This window comes from Podarcis bocagei (genome assembly GCF_964188305.1).
Source record: "Podarcis bocagei genome assembly, chromosome: 4".
In the NCBI taxonomy this organism is placed as follows: domain Eukaryota; kingdom Metazoa; phylum Chordata; class Lepidosauria; order Squamata; family Lacertidae; genus Podarcis; species Podarcis bocagei.
In genome coordinates this window covers 44,644,837-44,663,579 of record NC_138128.1, presented here as the reverse complement: position 1 = coordinate 44,663,579, position 18,743 = coordinate 44,644,837, and the positions used below count along the sequence as shown (strand labels likewise).

Genomic DNA, 18,743 nt, shown 5'->3' with positions numbered 1-18,743 from the left:
TGCCCTTCAGATGTTTTTGACCTACAACTCCCATGATCCCTAGCTAGCAGGACCAGTGTTCAGGGATGATAGGAATTGTAGTCTCAAAACATCTGGAGGGCCGAGTTTGAAGAAGCCTGCGCTAGTTAATCTTTATATCTGGACAGCGATTCACTGTTTTAGAACTAGCTGAAATATTCAATGCATGTTTAAAGTTCTGGTAGAAATTTATTATTTCCCTTGACACTGGGGTGGTTCTTGTTCAGAATTCATGTGGACTGTTCGTTACCAAATTAAGAATCTTCAAATTCTGAGCAATGTTTAATAGGCATTTGCTAAAGAATTAGGAAGTCCAAACTTGAATGTAAGTTCTTCCTTCTGCCTTGCTATGCATCCAAATCTTCTGTACGTTGTTGTTGTTGTCGTTGTCGTTATTGTTGTTGTTGATTAGATTTCTTACCTGCCCTTCATCATGAGGTCCTAGGGCAGGTTACAAAAATGTAAAAATACAATATTGAAATACAAATTACAGTAGAGAGAGTAAGGTGGGTCCTAAAATACATATCTCAGATGGCTAGGTTAAAGGGGTCTGTGAATATATAAAGGCTGTTTGCTAGATAGGATATACACAGTAATCATCTTAATGAGCAAAGTACCAAGAATGCATTGCATACTTTTTGTTCATATTATTTACAGGAATTGAAATAATTGTGTGCATAAAACAAGATTGATAGTCTGATTAGACTGTATATCATACTCTTTTTAAAAAATAGATTTAACCTGGATCTGTTTAATCAGTAAAGTTGGAAAGAGCGTAATAAATAATACATATGTGGCAAGAAAATATCCTGCTTCTTTACCTAGGCATGTGAAAAACAGAATCAAATTGATATTTATGTGACTTATGATTAATTTTAAAAGGAACTGGAGTCTGAATTTGTGCAACATTTTTATTTGAGAACCATTCCGTTTTTCTGTTCTAATGTTTAATGCAAAATAAGCAAACACCTTTGAGTTCTGCTGAGCGCTCTTGATGCTGAGCAGCAACTTTAGCATATATAGTGTTAATCCATGCCCTCCAGAGCTTTCAGCATTTTATAAAAAGTGCAGGTGGCTGGTGTGTGAGAGTATGCGTGTTGAATTTGCTGCATTTTGTCACTTGGCTTACTCTTTTATTACTGTACTTGTTTAGTGGTAACGTCACACTAGTAATACAGTCGTGAATAGACTCTAGCAAATGATTATTCCTTTCTAATCTATAATTAAGATGCTATTTTCAGACACTTGCGCGAAGCCTTTTCTGCTCCAAGATTTTGTGAACCCAACCAAAGACCAGCTGACAGGTTTCGTTTTTCTTTGCCCAAAAAGCTTCTCTTTATTTTTGAACAATTTTTTAAAAAACTGACTGCTGAGACTTAAAAAAATAAAAATAAAAACCCACAAAAGTGATGTTACCCAAGCAAGGTCTTCTAATAAAGGAGTGGCCCCCTCACCCATTCCTCCCTACCTGTGCAAGTCCTGCTCACATCAGTTTCCTTCCATCCAATTAGGCGACCTGGGAGACCCAGCCAGCACCATGCAGAGGGACTTCGGAGTGGTGATGGGGTGCCCCCGAGAAGTTGGCAGGATGGAACGAGGGAAGGGTCTGGCCACTCCACATCTCTCAAAGTTCCATTGGCTCGATCACTGCAGATAAGCGAAGAACTGCTGAGCAGAAACCAGCATGCTACAGCTGCCAGCCATGGGCCGTCTGGGCTGCAGAATCACGGACAGCACATGATACTATCCAGGGAGGCTTCTTGGGCAAAACCACACTACGAATTCAACTTCACCCGAATGAAATTCAGGGGAAACGGTGCACTCAGCAACATCAGTGACCTTCCTTTTCTTACAGAAAATTCAGCCTTTCAAAAAATGGCACTTCAAACTAAACAGGATGGGAAAAAGGACATGAGCCATTCAACTCCTGTGGATTTAAAGATACCACAAGTTCGAGGCATGGACCTTTCATGGGAGTCACGTTCTGGCGACCAGTATAGCTATAGCTCTTTGGTGATGGGTTCACAAACGGAGAGCGCGCTTAGTAAAAAGTTAAGGGCTATCCTTCCGAAACAAAACAGAAGGAGCTTGCTGGATCCCGGACCAGACTCCTGGGGCTCAGATGCTGAGCAATCTACCTCTGGACAGCCATATCCCACCTCTGATCAAGAGGGAGATCCTGGCTCTAAGCAACCTCGGAAGAAAAGAGGCAGATACAGACAGTACAACAGTGAGATATTGGAAGAAGCGATCTCTGTGGTGATGAGTGGGAAAATGAGCGTCTCCAAAGCTCAGAGTATTTATGGGATTCCCCATAGCACCCTGGAATATAAAGTGAAAGAGAGGCTGGGCACTTTGAAAAACCCTCCAAAGAAAAAAATGAAATTAATGCGGCCGGAGGGACAGGATGTCTCTGTAAAGCTTGAGATAGATCCCCAGGGAGAGGCAGCACAGAGTGCGAATGAGTCAAAGGATGATTAGGGATGTTGTAGAGTGCCAATTACATTATAAACTGGGTGAGCACTATGGCATTGTTCAACTCCTGCTGTATGTACCCAACTCCTCTTCAGTCACTGGGTGCAGGACATGCTCCTTTGCAGTTCAGCAAAGACTTGTGTGGACACAGGGGGAAAAGGGTGCTCTGAATGTTGCATATTTGTAAATTTTCTGGCCCGGAATGGCTTAGAGCCCTCTTTTGTGTTTTTGTTTTGTTTTGTTGTTGGGGGATATTTTTTTTTGGCCTTTTGCATGTTTCTCTAATATTCTATAGAGAATTGAGTTACCTCACAAAGAATGCAGACATGGAAGTGGACTGTTTGCCTCTTGAGCCTGCATGGACTTTCAGTTATTTTATTGGGTTTGCTTTCTTCATATGGCCTTTTAAAAAAAATCACTTTCTTGAGCTCTAGTACCAGACTTGTGAAACAAAAACTGGATAATTGCTTATAATTAGGCTTTCACAGTTTTTTTCTTCTTCGATCCAGTTGGCTTGAAAGAGAGTTTAACCTTTTTAAGTATGGCTAGTCATTTTGAATTCAGTGATTAGTGATTGGATTCCTAGTCAATTGGGTCTAATCGGAGCCATTTTGTTTTAAATTCAACTCCTCCTTTACTATTTGCAATCTGCTTAGTGCTCACCCGGCGGGGCGGGTGGGAGTGGGATGGGGGAACCTTACATACACTACCTTCAGAATGCTTTGGTTCATTCCTTTGGAACACTACCTTCACTGTAATTGTGTTTGCTCTTTTGCAAAGGCGAGAGAGTTCAGCTTGCCTGCTTGAGGATGTAGCCTTATCTCAACACTCCATTCAGGAGCATCAGGGTACATTGAATGATATACTAGGGTATTCCTCACTTTAACAAAATAATGGCTTTTTTGTGACCTACGTGCTTTTTAACAGACTGGATTCTGAGTTTGCTAAACTGTGCGTTTCCAACATCTCGTTTAAAGAACTCTCTTCTGGGAGTCAGGAATACATATAACAGCTTACTGTAATTTTGGGCAAAAAACAAACAAAAATCCTCATCAAACCAACTGATCTCTAAACATACAACCTCAATAGTCTGCCTAAATAGTCATGTAAATGAAGGATCTATGTTAATGTTCAGGGAAGAAATTTTTACAAATTTTAATAAAACCCATTATCAGATCACTCTGGTCTGACTTAGGCTGAGCATCTTATCTAGTTGTAACACTGTCAGGGTTGAACACCCAATGGGTGTTTCCTTTTTAAATACTACAGTTGCCAGTAGCAGGAAATGTGCTTGCATATCCTGAATTTCTGTTTTTATTTCATCCACTATTGATTTTAATAGGGGACTAGCACACACTCGCATAGGCAGATCACCACTAGCACTCCTAAATCCACAGTTCAGTCTTGTTAGTTGCAGAGGCATCTGAACACTCTTACATGTTAAGCTTTAAATAAAGCTTTCTGGACTTGCAGCTTCACTGAATCAGACTTAATGGTTCTTTGGGTAGAGAAACAATTTAATCTTAGCTGTGCAAAAGATTGGTAAGACTCCACTCTACTGCTTTGCACAACCAAAAGAGGCAATGGAATTTGTATGTGAGACATCATTTGAGCACTGTTCTTAATTAGTTATCCTGTGTTAATGACTGAAAGTGGATGCTAAGATTCATAGGAAGAAGGCCTAGATAGCCCCAGGGCTGCTGCTTGAATTTGGGGGCAATTAATTGAGTTGGCCTTCTTGATTGGTTGATTGCTTCCCAGTAACCCACTGTATTCAAAGGTTAGGCACACCATTGCTGTCGTGTTAAATATGCACTTCTCATTCTTGAGAGAGACTGGGCTTTTGGCCCAGATATGCTTTGTACTACTGTTCTTAGACTTTTCTTTTTGTTTTGGTAGCTTAATGTGTTTCCATACTCAAAAGCAGAGTTCCTTTAGCTATCTAGGTGTCATCTCAGTACAGAAACCTGTTTGAAGCTCCATAGTGGTGTAGAAACTCTGCAATATACTCCAGTTTTTCTGGAAATTGCAATAAAAATGCACTGTTTTAAATTTGTGGTTTCATCTGCTATTGAAAGTGTGGGAGAAGATTTGCTGCAAGCTAGAAGTGTAACACTTGCATAGAGTTTTACTGTCAGAGGTTTAACCTTTTGTGGCTGTTTTTATTTAAGTGATGTATGAGTTGAGTTCCGTAAAACCTTGTCATAGTGTATGTGGAGTGCTCATTTTACTTACCTAAATATTTTCTATGTGTATCATTAAGTGGATGACAATCGTGCAGCAGAAAAATGGTGTGCCTACCCTTTAATGCTGCAGTTTAGAAAGAGAACTACTTGTACGTCATTTCAGACCATAGGTTGAGAACTGTAAATAGATAGTGATAGTTGCGTATTCTTATTGCTTTGGTTAGAAAATGAATTAAACAACCAAACACTTAATTTTCTCAGATAAAAGTCCTGGGACCTGACGATTGTAAGATTCCTATCTGCAAAGCTTTGAAATATAACACTTAATATCTGTGATCACTTCCTATTCAGGTAAAAAAAAAATCCCAGAAGCTTTGGAACAACCATATTTCCTCAAAAGGTCTCTGCTTAAAAAAAGAAAAGGAAAAAGTAGGTTATTTTTAAAGCACTAATTGCATTACTTTCGTAATTGCAATATAAAATAGCCATTATTGTTTTGTGAAGCATGGTTGAAATTAGTTAGTTGTCCCTTTCTAAAATTTCAGAAGCCTCTCAAAAATAAACAAAAAGCTGCTGAATATTCAAAAGATATAAATATATCTATATTTTACCTTATTGTAGGTTTTGTAAACTTAGTCTGTAATATTCAGGTGCACCTTTTTAATGTTTAACTTTTGTTTAAGACTTCATCTCACCTGTTTTTGCCCAGGTGGCTCATCCTGTGACTGTATCTCACTCTAGATCCTAAGTGATTCACTGAAGTAAGACTGCTCTGACAGACGCCTTTGGTGCAGCTTTGAGTAGCATTTGGAAGCATCTTTGCTGTTAGGAAAAAATGAAATCAGTGTTTATCCATTAGCATGCTTAATTTTCTGCTGAACAGAAGTTTGCATGGCCAAAATCCTCAACTGACCATAGTTTGATGTGGGAAGATGTGGTTCGCTGCTGTCTTTGTAAGAGAAGCCTTGTTTTCTCCTGTTTTCCAGTAAATGGATGCTCATGTAACTTGCGCAAGACATAGGGCTTAGGCCTTGTTTTCCCTGTCGTTTTTGAGAGCATATTAAGGGGACAAGCCAAGTGCAATGCTCCAGAGATGGTGAAGTCTTTGGGAGGAAGAACTGGACATTTTGATCACATGTGTGTTAGATCCAGAACCAAAATTTGGTGGAATTATTGTGTATCTGTTGATGGTGTCATGTGCACCTGGATGACAGAATGAAACTGTGAACAGTATTTGTGGCAGCCTCTGCTTATACAGACCAGGTATCATGAAGGATAGGTTCTCCCTCTACTCCCAGCCTAGAAGACTAATGTTAGAGTGTGTTTGTGTAACGTTTAAAATCAAGTTCACTATTGTACTGGAATTTAGATGTTGCTTGGTGACCTTTTGCTACAGCAGGTTATACAGATGAGTAAGGCTTAGTGTTGTAGGGGTACAAGTGTGGAGTTAATTATTGTGCAGTTCTGTGGAGCGAGCCCAGTGTGTAGAAAATGTATCAGTTTTTACTTGGATCTGTAAAATATAAAAGCTCTTTCCTGGCGATCTGATACACTATTACCTCTGTCAGCCATTCTAGAACCTCATTTTCTGTGCCCCAGGCCTTTTTGTTTTCACTACAGCTATAAAGAATGGAAGTTGTAGGGTTTGGACTGTTGCCCTTACTATATATATATATACATATATATAATCTCCAAACTCCTGAGTTTATTAAAAGAATTGAAAGATAACTCCTCCAGGGGCACGAAGATCCTCTTCTTGCATTAGCCAAATGCCCCAAGAATATGCCCTTGCTTCTGTATGGCCCTAGGACTGCTCCATACTGCCTGCTGCTCTGCCTCCAAAGGAAAGGCCTAGTCTGAATGTTTTCTTAAATATTTTCTAATGCAAATCTGAAATAAATTTTCATTATCCTTTAAGAATGAGATGTACCTTATAAACATGGTAGTGGTTCAGGTCTGCTTTGTTTCCTGTGGCTTACCCCAAAGCATATTGACAAATGATGAGGCAGTTTGAACTATGATCTCAGATGACACCATGATTGCTCAGAAACTGTCAGGAATTATTTATGCATTTTTTTTAAAAAAAAATGTTTTCCCATGAAAACCTCCACACATTGGCTGTATTTGTGATCTCATTGACATCATGCTATTGATGTCTCATGGTAAGCTCCTTAGCAAGCCAAAAAAATGGAAAGGGAGTCAAATTTAATTGAGGTGTTGACAGGGAAAAGCAGATTCCACCCTCCATGTATAATAAATTTAGGATGAAATCTTCCTAAAGTCTCTGAGTGTCTCAGAGGTGATAAAGAGGATAAAGGCATGGGACCTGAGTGGGTTGGGGAAGCATTCCTAGCATCCCCCTTTCTTATCCAAAAGCACTTTGCTAGAACTCTAAAACAGAAACTTTTAAAAGTCTAGCTTTCAGCCCCATAGTGGAATGGTTCACATATTAGCCAAGGCTGCTTGAAGGACTTGGGCAGTCTTGAAAAGATAAACTTGACATAAAAATATTTTTTTCCATATGTTTTCAGGCAAAAAAATAGGTGCTTCTAGGAAGTTATAGGGTGTCCATTCTTTGTGGATCAGGCATGTTTTGCATTTCTCCCTCGCAGTTTCAGAAATGTAATTAAAAAAATCAACTTCCCTGCTGTCTGCAAATTACACATTTTGCAGTTGGCTTTTATAACACATGGGTGTCTAATGGCTTTCATAGTTGAATTTTAAAACACTGTGATTTAGCACCATTTTAACAAGTCTAGTCTCCTTCTAAATTCGCATGTTCTCTCCTTCTCTCCACACTTTCTACAGAAGGAGCTCAGAAACATTTGCTTTTGGTTTTAGTTAACTGTGGTATGTTTCATTCAAGCTAGGGTTTGTGGTTCAACACAGACTGGTTAGTTTAAAAATAAGCCACTTTCAAACCATGAGTTAAGTACCTGGCTTCGTGACGTTAGCCAAAGTTAGTGTTAGACAACAATCCCCAGTTAGGATGAAGCGGCACACCCTACTTAACTAAAAGCAAACCAAAGCTTTTAAATTCTTCCCTGCTGTGCAGCAGGAATGAGGAGAGGAAATACATGAGCCCGACAGGAGGTGAGGCTCATTCGCATAATACTAAACCATAGTTTAACATTATGCCCAAATATGGTCATTATATCTGTGCTTTCCAAGTTTTTTTGATAAGTGAACAGTTTGTTAAATTGTCGTGATATATACCAGGGTTGGCCAAATCTGGGCAGTTCAAGATTGTGAACAGAAAATCACTGATGGAGAATTTGGTGTACTAGAGATAGAGATTTTCTGTTCACTCCTTCCATCAAAAGCTTGCAGCTTCGCATTAGGTCCAAAGGAGACAAAGAGAAGAATGCAGTTGTAGATATTTGGGCCTCTGACATCGTGGGCTGATAGGCAGAAGGAAGGAGCTGCAGACTGACCAGGGTCTGGGCCTGATCTAGGGCTTGGAAGAGAGGGAAGGATTTAGAGATGTGCGTCTTTTGGCCCTTTAGCCTTATGGAGTTCTCAAATGTAGAACTTGGCAACTTCCTTGGAAATACACCATAGAATATCTAGTCATAAACTGAAATTTTGCAAGTGAGCAAGCTTTTGTTGAAGTCTAAAATTATGCAGATGCAGTTTAATTGGATGTAACAAGTATTGTAATGTTACTTTTTGCAAATTTGTGGATGAATCTATGTAGGCACCTAAAATAATCCACAGATGCACTCAAAATTCCAGAGAAATAAAAACTCAAGTTGTTGGCCACTGCAGCATCTTTCTGACAGATATCTAGATTTGATTTAGTCAGTTTGTATAAGTCAGTAATATTTTCAAGCCTGCAAAATTACCTGCAATTAGGTAATGGCCTGAAAACATTCATTATAAAATTCTCAAATTATTAACCTGATTGCACAATCCGTTTTTATTAATACAAAGTTTTTTTTAAAAAAGATCCTTAGAAGATTAGATGTTCCATCTCTCTATACAATAAATACATTGCGTCTTTGGTCGCTAGTTTATAAAAATCTGACTTAAGTATTTCCTCTCCCACTCTAAAATTGTGGACATGCCACTTCAGCCTCTAATGTACCTCACATTTGGTGCTACACTCATCAGACCTTTACAGACTTGATAGAAAGATAGATAGACCATTAAAGCACTTGTCTGACCTGTTGTTGTTGTTTTTTAAAAAAAAGACAGAAAAGGGACCTTTCAGCACTTTTACTGTTACAACTAGAGTCTTAATTTATCTGGTCTTCAGAGTCTAAGGTACTGTAAAAGTTTCAGTCCAGGAATTTTATAATGTTCAGGCAGCTTCTGGGTGTACTCACATGATATTTTAATTAAACATTTCAGTAGACCATTTCAGGGCTTTAAGGTTTGGGATCTAAATGGGGGAGGCTAGGTAAAGTTTCCCAAATGAAGAATAGTTTTAGACCATTGTGTAGTGCTCAGTTTGAAAGTATATCACTAGGAAAATGGGTAGGGATTCTCTCTCTCCCTTTTGTCTTCAGGGAATGAGCAGTATTTAGAATCTTTGGCTGAAATTCAAGCCTTTTTACCATGTAAATTTTTAATATAAATTCACTGACATGCTTTTTACATCAGAGGACTGAAAATGGATCTTAATGTTTAAGTTGTCGAATGGTATATTTCTTAAATGAAGGGGGAAATTAAAAAAAAAAAACTAACTAGATTAGCATACCAGCATTAGTGATCTTAAGGGATTTTAGTATGTAATAGGAAAGTCTTTGATTAAAAATCTAATCTTGAATTGCTAGTCTGTAACTAGGTGCATTCTACATTAGCAGGTGAAACTTCTTTACTTGTTGAGAGAGGGTAGATGGCGGCTGTCATATGCCCTAGCATCAGAAAAACAGATTACAGACTGCAGCCTCTCAGAGTCCCATTGGGTGGTTATATCCATGGGATTTTTGCTTACAGCAGCTTACTGCTGCTTAAACATGTATAAATATGTTTTGAGTGTTTGCTCATAACTCTTTCTAACCTCCACTTGTTAAATTGTCAAATGTTGGTATTTTATCAGTCCGCAGTGTAAGTTATAAACTAACGTGCTTAGGATTCCAGCTTGTACACACACTGTTTGAAAACCCTCAGGGACAGTTTACACACTACCCTCACTCAATTCAGGTACTTGTACACTATTCTTAAACCTAGCAGTGACTTGTATTTTGTTTTTGCTTTTCTTTTGATGTGCTAATAGCACATCCTTGATGAATGTCAACTTAAACTCAGTTCAGGTATCCAGGTATAACTCAGCCAAACGGATTTTAAAGCTGCATATTACTCTCCAGCACGCAGTGCCTCAGACACGTAGTGGCATTCTGTATATTCAGTTATTACTACTGAGCAAGATCGCATGGGGGTTCCTGATAATTATGTATTGTAAGAAATTTCTATCTATAGTATGTGTATTATGTTATATACATATATATTATATATGTAATCTTAAACGTATATATTTAAAAATGCCACTACCAAGCCAGCACAGCTAATGTCAAATACATTCCTGGCTGTCCCTGTAAATGGAACAGGGGCAGCTTCTCAGTACGGCTGTGGTTTCTCCTTCATCCCAGGTACTTCTAAACTTGAGCCCTGGCCCTTGGGTGTCTGACCTCTACATTCTAGTTATGCAATGTCTCTAGGAATTCTGTGCACTGGCCACTGTGATGGAAGCCAATGGGCCAGATGGGCTTGAGTTTATTAGTAACCCTTCTGCCAAAGTTGGTGTTTTATGGCAAGAGTGTAAAACTTTCAAATAATCAGCAGCAGCACATAGATTGTGGGAGCACATGATTGCGCCTACCTTTATGCTCCTTGTCGGGCGTGTCACCTCTTGTGCCGCGCACTAATTGTGAGTGTGTTGGCATTTCACGCCTGTAGTGGTGGGTCTGTTTGCTGAGCATGTGTGTAACACATTAAAATAAAGCCTGCTGCTCGCACCAGCATTAATTTCACCGTAACTGTGCGTCAGCAATGCCTCTGCTTTATTATTTGATGCTTTACACCTTAGAAAGTTCTATTTATGTAGAGTATGGAAAAATGGCATTTTTCACAGACCTCTAAAAGTACAAGTGTCATGGAAAAATAAAGCAGGAACCCCCTTTTTAATCTATGGACCTCATTTCAATATACTGTTTACAGTTTGACGGAATTGTATAATTTAATATTTCTCTTGTACTGTAGTTTGTATTTATTTACAGATTTTTTTTGTACTGTGTGATTTGAACTTTTTTGTTCCTTGCTATGATCAACATTTTATGTAGTAGAGCACTTATGATCACAAATTAAGGTTTTGGTTTGATTGCACTACATTTAATTTTTAATGCAGTTCTGATTTTTTGACTGGACTAAATAAGCTGTGTCTTAATGTATGTGATAAGTACTTATAAATTTTTAATTCACGTGGTCCACTTTTTTTTTTTTTTTGCATTGTATGTCAAAAGCGCTGATTCTCTCGTTGTGCATGTGTAAGGGTTTAACAGCCCTGTTGTATTCTTTGGCCATGTCATTTTGAAAACACATTCCCAGCTGTAACGTGTATGGTAGTTTTCACTGGATGCTAGACTTTTCAGAACCACTATTCTTCTAATAAATTTTGTTGTGAAAACTTGAATGGTTCAAAGCGCTGGTTTCTAAAGTGTCTTTTTAAAATATCTATGGTTCTGTTTCCTTGTGATGCTTTCTTTCAGTGGAGTACCAGGGTGGGTCGATATATGTTTATATATACAAATAAAGCTGTGTTTTGTATTTGAGTAGCAGAGCAGATGCTCATGAATGTAAAAATGTACTCTTGTCATGCAGTAACTACCTCTCAGCCACATTTTCAGTTCCCTCCTTTGGCCACCTTTTAATGATTAGCTGATGTGTAGGTTTATTATCTAGCAATATAGCACTATCCAATGACATAGTCCACTATTATGGTTTTGATTCATCTAAACTGTTATTGTATCAGTTTTAGTAGTTGAGTTAACTTTTTACATGAATTGATTAAATTGAATTGTTTTATCTTTTTTATTCTTAGCTCTTTTGAAGCTCCTATATAGAACTGGGATGCAAGATTTAAAAATAAATTGTACCAAATGAGGAAATGTCACCACAAGGTGTCTTTTACCTTTCACTTCCTTGTGGTTCTTCCGAATGCTCTTTTCAGTGTAGTGAGGTATCATTACTAGATACAGTATGTTTTCATTTTATCCGAGGTATGCTAAATCTCAGGCCTGCCACATGGGAGCATGTTCAGAAGAAATTAACACCATATGAAAATAATGTGTGAACTTGTGTTTGCTACATTCTTTCAAAAATGAATATCTGAATCTAACCACAGACACTGTGAAATATTGTAATTGTAATTGCTAAGAGCCTTTATATGGGCAAGACAAAAGTCTTGAGCAACACAGTACATGTCTGGATAAAAGGTTAATCCCTTTTGCATATGGCTTACGTGTAGCACAATGCTGCCACTAGGCATTGATTTGAAATCAGTGTTATAGGGCCTTTCTACATAGTCTGGTCTCCCCCAAGTCAGTCAAAGAAGTAGATCTATGGTTTTCGGCAGCTGCTGGTTAGAAGGCCATATTAGTGATGCCTGTACTTTTTATAAACAACCTTTCCACCATCCTATATTTCACTCACAATGATTCATTTACAGCACTTTCCTTCTAATCTCATATTCCTATTAATATGCACTCTTAACTACCTCAGCTGTGTAGTTTGCTGAGTTCTCAAGTCATTACATATGTGCAAGTTTTTGGGATCCTCCTTTGTCACACACTTTCCATCAGCAACAAACACAACCAAGGGCAAGGCTATGTGGACAGAAAAAGGCTTCATTTTCAACAACTCTCTTTAAATTCTATGGGCCATCATAAGTGGACTTTTAATCGACTAGTCCATTGTGAGAGGAGGGGAATTGCTTCCTCTGAGAAACTTAAGGCTGCAGTCCTAAGATTACTCCCTGAGAGTCAGCCCTGTTGAATTCAATAGGACCTACTCCTGATTAGACATGGTCAGTTGTACACTGTTATAGGGTCAAAAAGACTTGCCTCTGCCGGGTATCACATTTTCCATAGTGTAGCTGCATAGAGGCATAATGTTTCTGCATAACAATATTACTTATCCCAGCTTCCTACAGTTTCTTCTGTCTGTCCCTAATAGACACTTTGCAAATTATGAATTACTTGCAGAATGTTCATCATTATAGTGTGTTCTCTTGTACGTAGGCAGCAGCTGTATATTGCAACCCAGTGTCACCCACAATTCTGTATCAGTAGACACTAGGTTATTATTGTCAGGGGTGAAAGGTTTTGCCTGCACTGCAAAAGCTGGCTAGAAGTCTTAATGTTTTATTTCCCTCCTTCTCAATGAACATCCAATATTTACTTATATAGGAGAAATTAAAGGGAACTACTTGGGGCCCAATAGTGGCATGAGAGCTAAGCCTGCTGTTGCCTATCTATTCTTGACGGTGTTCCAGACTGTAGACCATTTAGTTTGTCTCACAAAATACAATGAAAGTCTTTTGAGAACTAAAGCTACCCCTCCTTCCCTTTGCCTGTCCCCATCCAGAGTTTTGTTCTCAATGTGACATTAGAATGCCACAGAATCTTGGGAATTGTGGTTTATATATAGGTGTTAAAGATCTGTCAAGTTGGAGTACAGTTCTTTCGCCGATATATTCCCCATATGCATTTACTACACACAGTCCTTTACTAATTCACCTCTCTCTCAAACCTTCGGTCCATCACAGATCCAATGTGGCGGTGTAAGTTGCTTTTGAAATTGTGCGGTCTGCCCTATTGCCCTAACTAAACATGGTGGCACCCCATGAATTTTTTTGGGGGGGAGGGGGAGTAAGGACATTCTTCCTTTTACCTAAACATTGCTCTTAACACCTTGAAGCATAGTATTCTTTTCTTCCCTTCCCAAACTTTGTTTTAGGAGAGGGATTGGAAACCTATTGATTCCTCTCTCACAGCCTTAGACTCTTTTCAGGAGGGTTGTCTGGGTAGGTTGTTTCCCAGATGCACAAGAACAAATGCACAAGAACTGGCAACAGCTCTACCTTTCAGCTAAATAACATGGGGTGCACTTGCTTCCTGGGAAGTTCTGACCAATTAGTGTTCAAGTAGGCTGACCTACTTTGGCAACAATCTGTGCTCTCAATTGCTGGATGAAATTCTGATCTTCTACCCATCTTTACTGCAGGAATAGTCTGAATTTTGGAAGCAAAAATATGCCAGTATGTGCTTTTGTATACACATCTGGGGAATGCCAGGCTTTCCATGTATATGGGCATCCATATAGGTAAAAGCTACTACAGTACAATTAAAGCCTTGGTGGGCCAGGTGTAATTAATTATCTATACACTGTATTTTAGCTAAGTAATCCATACTAGGAATAGGCAAATTTGTCTTTAATTTCTGTTGACAGAGAGACTGACTCAATCCATGGAAGGGTTTTGATTCAGCAGAGGGATCTTGCTGGTGGATGGGATGAACCAACTTTGCAGATTTCTCCATCACCTGGAGCTCCCAGTACCACTTCCCATGTTGTTCTGGAGTACCCACCAATACTCCGGCAGAGTGTAGGCAGTGGCACTGGGGGCTGCAGAGGGAGAGGGAATCTGCAGAAGTTACTCTGCTAGAGAAAGTGTTCTCTGATGTGGGACTCTGCTCAGAGGATGTGCATGTCAACAGGAGTGAAGTCTGGATTCATCCCTGTGTTAATTAGGCTGTTTTCTTTCAAGCTTATCGAATCGGCAGTGAACCCAGTTAGGAAGTGCGACTGAACCAAGAGATGTGGTGTACAATTCATCCTTTCTGTTTTGGTCAGTATAAGCAAGAAACATGTTTGCCTGCACAAACATCCTCCAACGTCCTTGGATCACCAAACAATTCATTTTTTAAAATTATTATTTGCAAATCAAATGGGATTTTGGAAAAAAAATAATCTTTGCCCAGTGGATTTCTGTTTGAATGACAACCTTCCAGTCCTTTCAATGTGGCAGCCCTCACGATAGGTTTAGCTGGAGGCGCTGACTGTAGCAGCCTGAATCTAAACACCTTTACTGGGAAGGAAGTCTGACTGAGTTTAGTGGGGTTTCACTTCCCAATATGTGTGCTGTTATTAGTGAGTCATGCGTGGGAGCAGTTGGTGCTGCTGGCTGCAGAACAAGCAGAGGAGCCATTTTCTTTAGTGATTCATATGCCACATAGGCTGAAGATTTGATGTTAGTATTAATAACTAGCCTGACAGCAGGCCTAGTACTACCTATGCCTGAAATGCCTGTATACGAGCCCAAATAATGTGATTTTGTTAAAAATGCTACTTATTTCTGCATAACAAGAGTAACTGGCAGCACTTCATTCTGTTCACTGTATTGCTAAGCTCTGTGTTTGCCTGTAGACTCCAGATATTTGATTCAACTAATTGGAAATATTTTAAGACCCAACAACAGCTCATTTCACTAGCAAAGCTTCCTGTGCTGTGGGTGAGGAGGGGGAAGAGCAATACAGGCAGTAGAAAATTCAGGTGGCTGTTATTTCAGGTAGCAAAATCCTTCCATCTGCTGCAAGGAGCATAATTTGCATTCAATTCATCGCACAGCAGTAGAGAAACTCTATATACTTCTTTCAACATAACATAATACAGGTGGTAAGTCAAGGCTGGATTTCCCTTCCTCACTGCCCTGTCAACTGAGGAGGGAGGGCTCTGCATGATTTTCATGCCATGCTGTTACCTTTGGCTAAGGCACCTTGCTGTGACTTTTCCCTTTCATTATATCTTTGTCTTTAATCCTTTAGTTTTACTCACATGCACACACACACAATCCTTTTGAAATAGCATTGTGAGGTTTCAGGCATGTAAATAAACTTTAACATCAAATTTACTCAGCAGCACAACACTGAAAATGGTGCTAATTTCCAGGCTGAGATTTGAATAGTGCATTTTTCTCTGAGAGAATTCAGTCAACTCTAGCATAGTCCTAGTAATAAGGATTCCATTAGCCCCTATTGGCACTGGTTTCAATTTGTGAAAGAAAGCAGAACTCTGTCCTGTTTGGTTCTGCTGCAGTCATGTCTACTGGTACTCTCATGGATGGATGGATGGATTCTTGCACTTCATCTAAGGTCCCAGGGTGAGTTAAAACATTTAAAACATATTAAAAACGGTTTAAGACAACTTAAAATGACAAAATAAGGTCCATCTTAAGATATACACCTCAAGTGTCAAAGGTCAGGGTAAAGAGGTGCCAGACACACCTCTGTGGGGAAGAAGTACTTAGGGGCCACCACAGAGAAGGTCCTTTCTGAGGCTGCTACACCGCCCACAAGTTGCTGCACCTGAGATGGTTTATAGCAGGGGTCAGCAAACTTTTTCAGCAGGGGGCCAGTCCACTGTCCCTCAGACTTGATGGGGGAATGATGCAAGAGCACCACGAGCCCCGGTGGCTGCTTACTTGTGTCTTGTGAGCGGCAGGGGCTGGCAGCGACGGGGGGACGATGAGCAGCGTGCCAAAGGGCTCCGGAGAGGGGCTGCTTAAAATGGCGGCTGCTCAAGCGCTGCTGCTGCTGGCACCAACAAAGCCCAAGCCCTTTTCTCCTCTAGGCAGGGTGGGGAGAAGCCAGGAGAAGGGAGGGAGGAGGCGCTGCCGGCGCTGCCCTGTGAGGGAGAGGGAAAGAACGCACGTGCTGGCAATCCATGCGGCGATTCCCAGACCATCTGCGGGCCGGATCCAGAAGGCAGTTGGGCCTGATCTGGCCCGCAGGCTTTAGTTGGCCTACCCATGGTCTATAGGGAATGAGGCAGTCTTTCAGAAAATTGGGGCCTGTGTCATTTACAGTTTTAAGCACGAACACATTGAATTGGGCCCAGAAATGAACTGGCAACCATGGTAGTGGTCTTAAGATCCTATTCTATGCAGAAGTAAGTAGATACTGGGGTTTGGGGGGGGGCTGTGGCTGTGTACAGTACAGGCAGCCCCCATTTACACACGTTCAATATGTGCACGACTGAGCATTGCGGCACACCCAGTAGTGACCCAGAAACACATATTTTTGCCACTTTGTCACCCCCTCAGTGATGACACTCAGGGCGGGCCACACCCACTGCACCCCCTTCCTGTGCCACTGCACTGATGGTGCCTTTTGTCTAGTGTGGGTAGCCTTAATCATGAGAGATAACTCAAGGCATTTGTAGGAGTCCTCAACTTTTATTTGTCAAAGGGCACATTTGGAAATTGAATAAACTGTTGTAGCCACTATAAAGTGCCAGTTTCACACAAGAAAAAACTGGAGATGCTGTGAATCCCCCTCCCAAAAACACAGACATAACACTGTACACCCCAAGCAAATAAAACACAGAAAAAAACACAGTCAACATTCTCCAAGAAGCTAAAAAACTAAATTTAAAAAAATTAAGAGGGCAGGAGGATTGGGGGGCACCAAGTCAGGTGCCTGAGAGTGCTGTATTGCCCATTGTTTTGCACTGAGAACCCCAGATTATACCCTTAGCTACTGTATAATTTTATTTATTTGTATTTCTTATCCGCTTTGTTTGCCATAGTTCTAGGCTGGGTTATAATAAGTAATATGAGGCTAGCATATAAATCTATATAAATAACAAATGCTTTACTCACATAACAGCAATTAATTGTTATCCATATATTTATCTTCTCTTAAAAACTTCTGTTTGCATAGGATACGGGCATCATGTGATGTTTTAAAGATGCTCATCCATTTTCTAATGATTGGTTGACATCCTCATCTGAAGTTTTTAAGATAACTCGTGGATTTGATGTATGAACTTGTGCTAAGCGAATGAATGGTATCTTCTGTTCATAGAGTGTAGTAAAATCGAGACTTATATAAATCTGTACAGTACTAACCTTTTAATGTAGTAGAGTTGGCCTTGGGTCAGCTAGCCCTCTGTAGCTTGTGGCTTCTATTCCTAGCTAGGGAGATCATTCTCAAAGCCCTGGAATTGTTAGATTAGAAGATTTTTGTTCTGGGCTTGAGTTTCATGTTTAAAGCCTTTCATCAGTTCATAAGTTTGCACGCTTTTATTTGTGTTTTTATTTATAAAGGTGGCCGTGGTGGCTGCCACGACGCCCAGCTGTTAAGTGAGTGAGTGATGTTTGTACTATCAGCGGCAGGAACACCATGCATTCACCCGGGGGGGGGGGGTGGAGAGGAAGAAAAGCTCCCCAATGTCCTTGATAATCAGAAAAATTAGCAAGGACCATTGTGAAAAGCCCTTGAAATGAAAGCAGTACGTGGGTTAATGTTTCAGCATGATAAATCTCCCCTGGTTTAAAAGGGATGGACTGAATGATAACGTTTTTCAATTAGCCACAAGAAGGTTGTTAGATGCGTCACAGCTGGTGATTAAAATGTTGTATGGGGGAAAGTGGGTGGGTGAGGGTGGGTGGGTGGGAAGGAGAGCAGAACGCTCTGGAAAGAAATAAAATGCACAGATCAGGTACCCTTGATATAGGTTGCAGAGGCTTCCTTACCTAACTTGATTGGATTCAGATAGTGAAGAAGGTTGCTTTAAAAAAATGTATAGTACTTCCAAAATTCCATACTCTGAAGGGCTAAAATTCTGCCTTGCTCTCCCATATAAAGTATATTAATCCAAAAGACATAATCAAAAACAAAGAAAATCAAGGGACTTGTAGGTTTGATTGCCTATGTATTTTGCTTTTTTTAGAATTGTGTACAAAATCTACCCCTCCTCTTTACAGGCCCCTTAATTCATAAACTATTTTTTTCTGGCTCAGATTTCCCTGTGTGTTCAGAGTAGACTAATTTCTGCCAACCACCCTGCATTTGGGTGACAAATGGGGGAAGCACGAGACTTGTTCCAGGTTATGGCCAATGCTTTTGTTGTTCTGATTCATAAACTAGCCAGCCTGAAACAACACAGGCAACACAAACTGGCCTTAGTTTTGTTTGTTTGTTGCATTTTCTACATGAAAAAAACACATTGATGGAAAATTTTATTCAGTTTGAAGTGGGTCTCCCCCTTTTTAAAAAATCATCA

The 18,743-nt window shown here is 39.9% G+C and overlaps 1 protein-coding gene across 1 annotated transcript in view; it reads left to right on the top strand.

The window, feature by feature from the left end:
* Positions 1–11,313, top strand: part of LCOR (ligand dependent nuclear receptor corepressor) — a 58,266-nt gene extending 46,953 nt beyond the window's left edge. The window contains exon 7 of the mRNA XM_081192256.1: positions 1,530–11,313. Coding sequence (XP_081048382.1) covers positions 1,530–2,499 — 970 coding nt within the window. The 3' untranslated portion in view covers positions 2,500–11,313. The remainder of the gene's footprint in view (positions 1–1,529) is intronic.
* Positions 11,314–18,743: the final 7,430 nt, after the last annotated feature.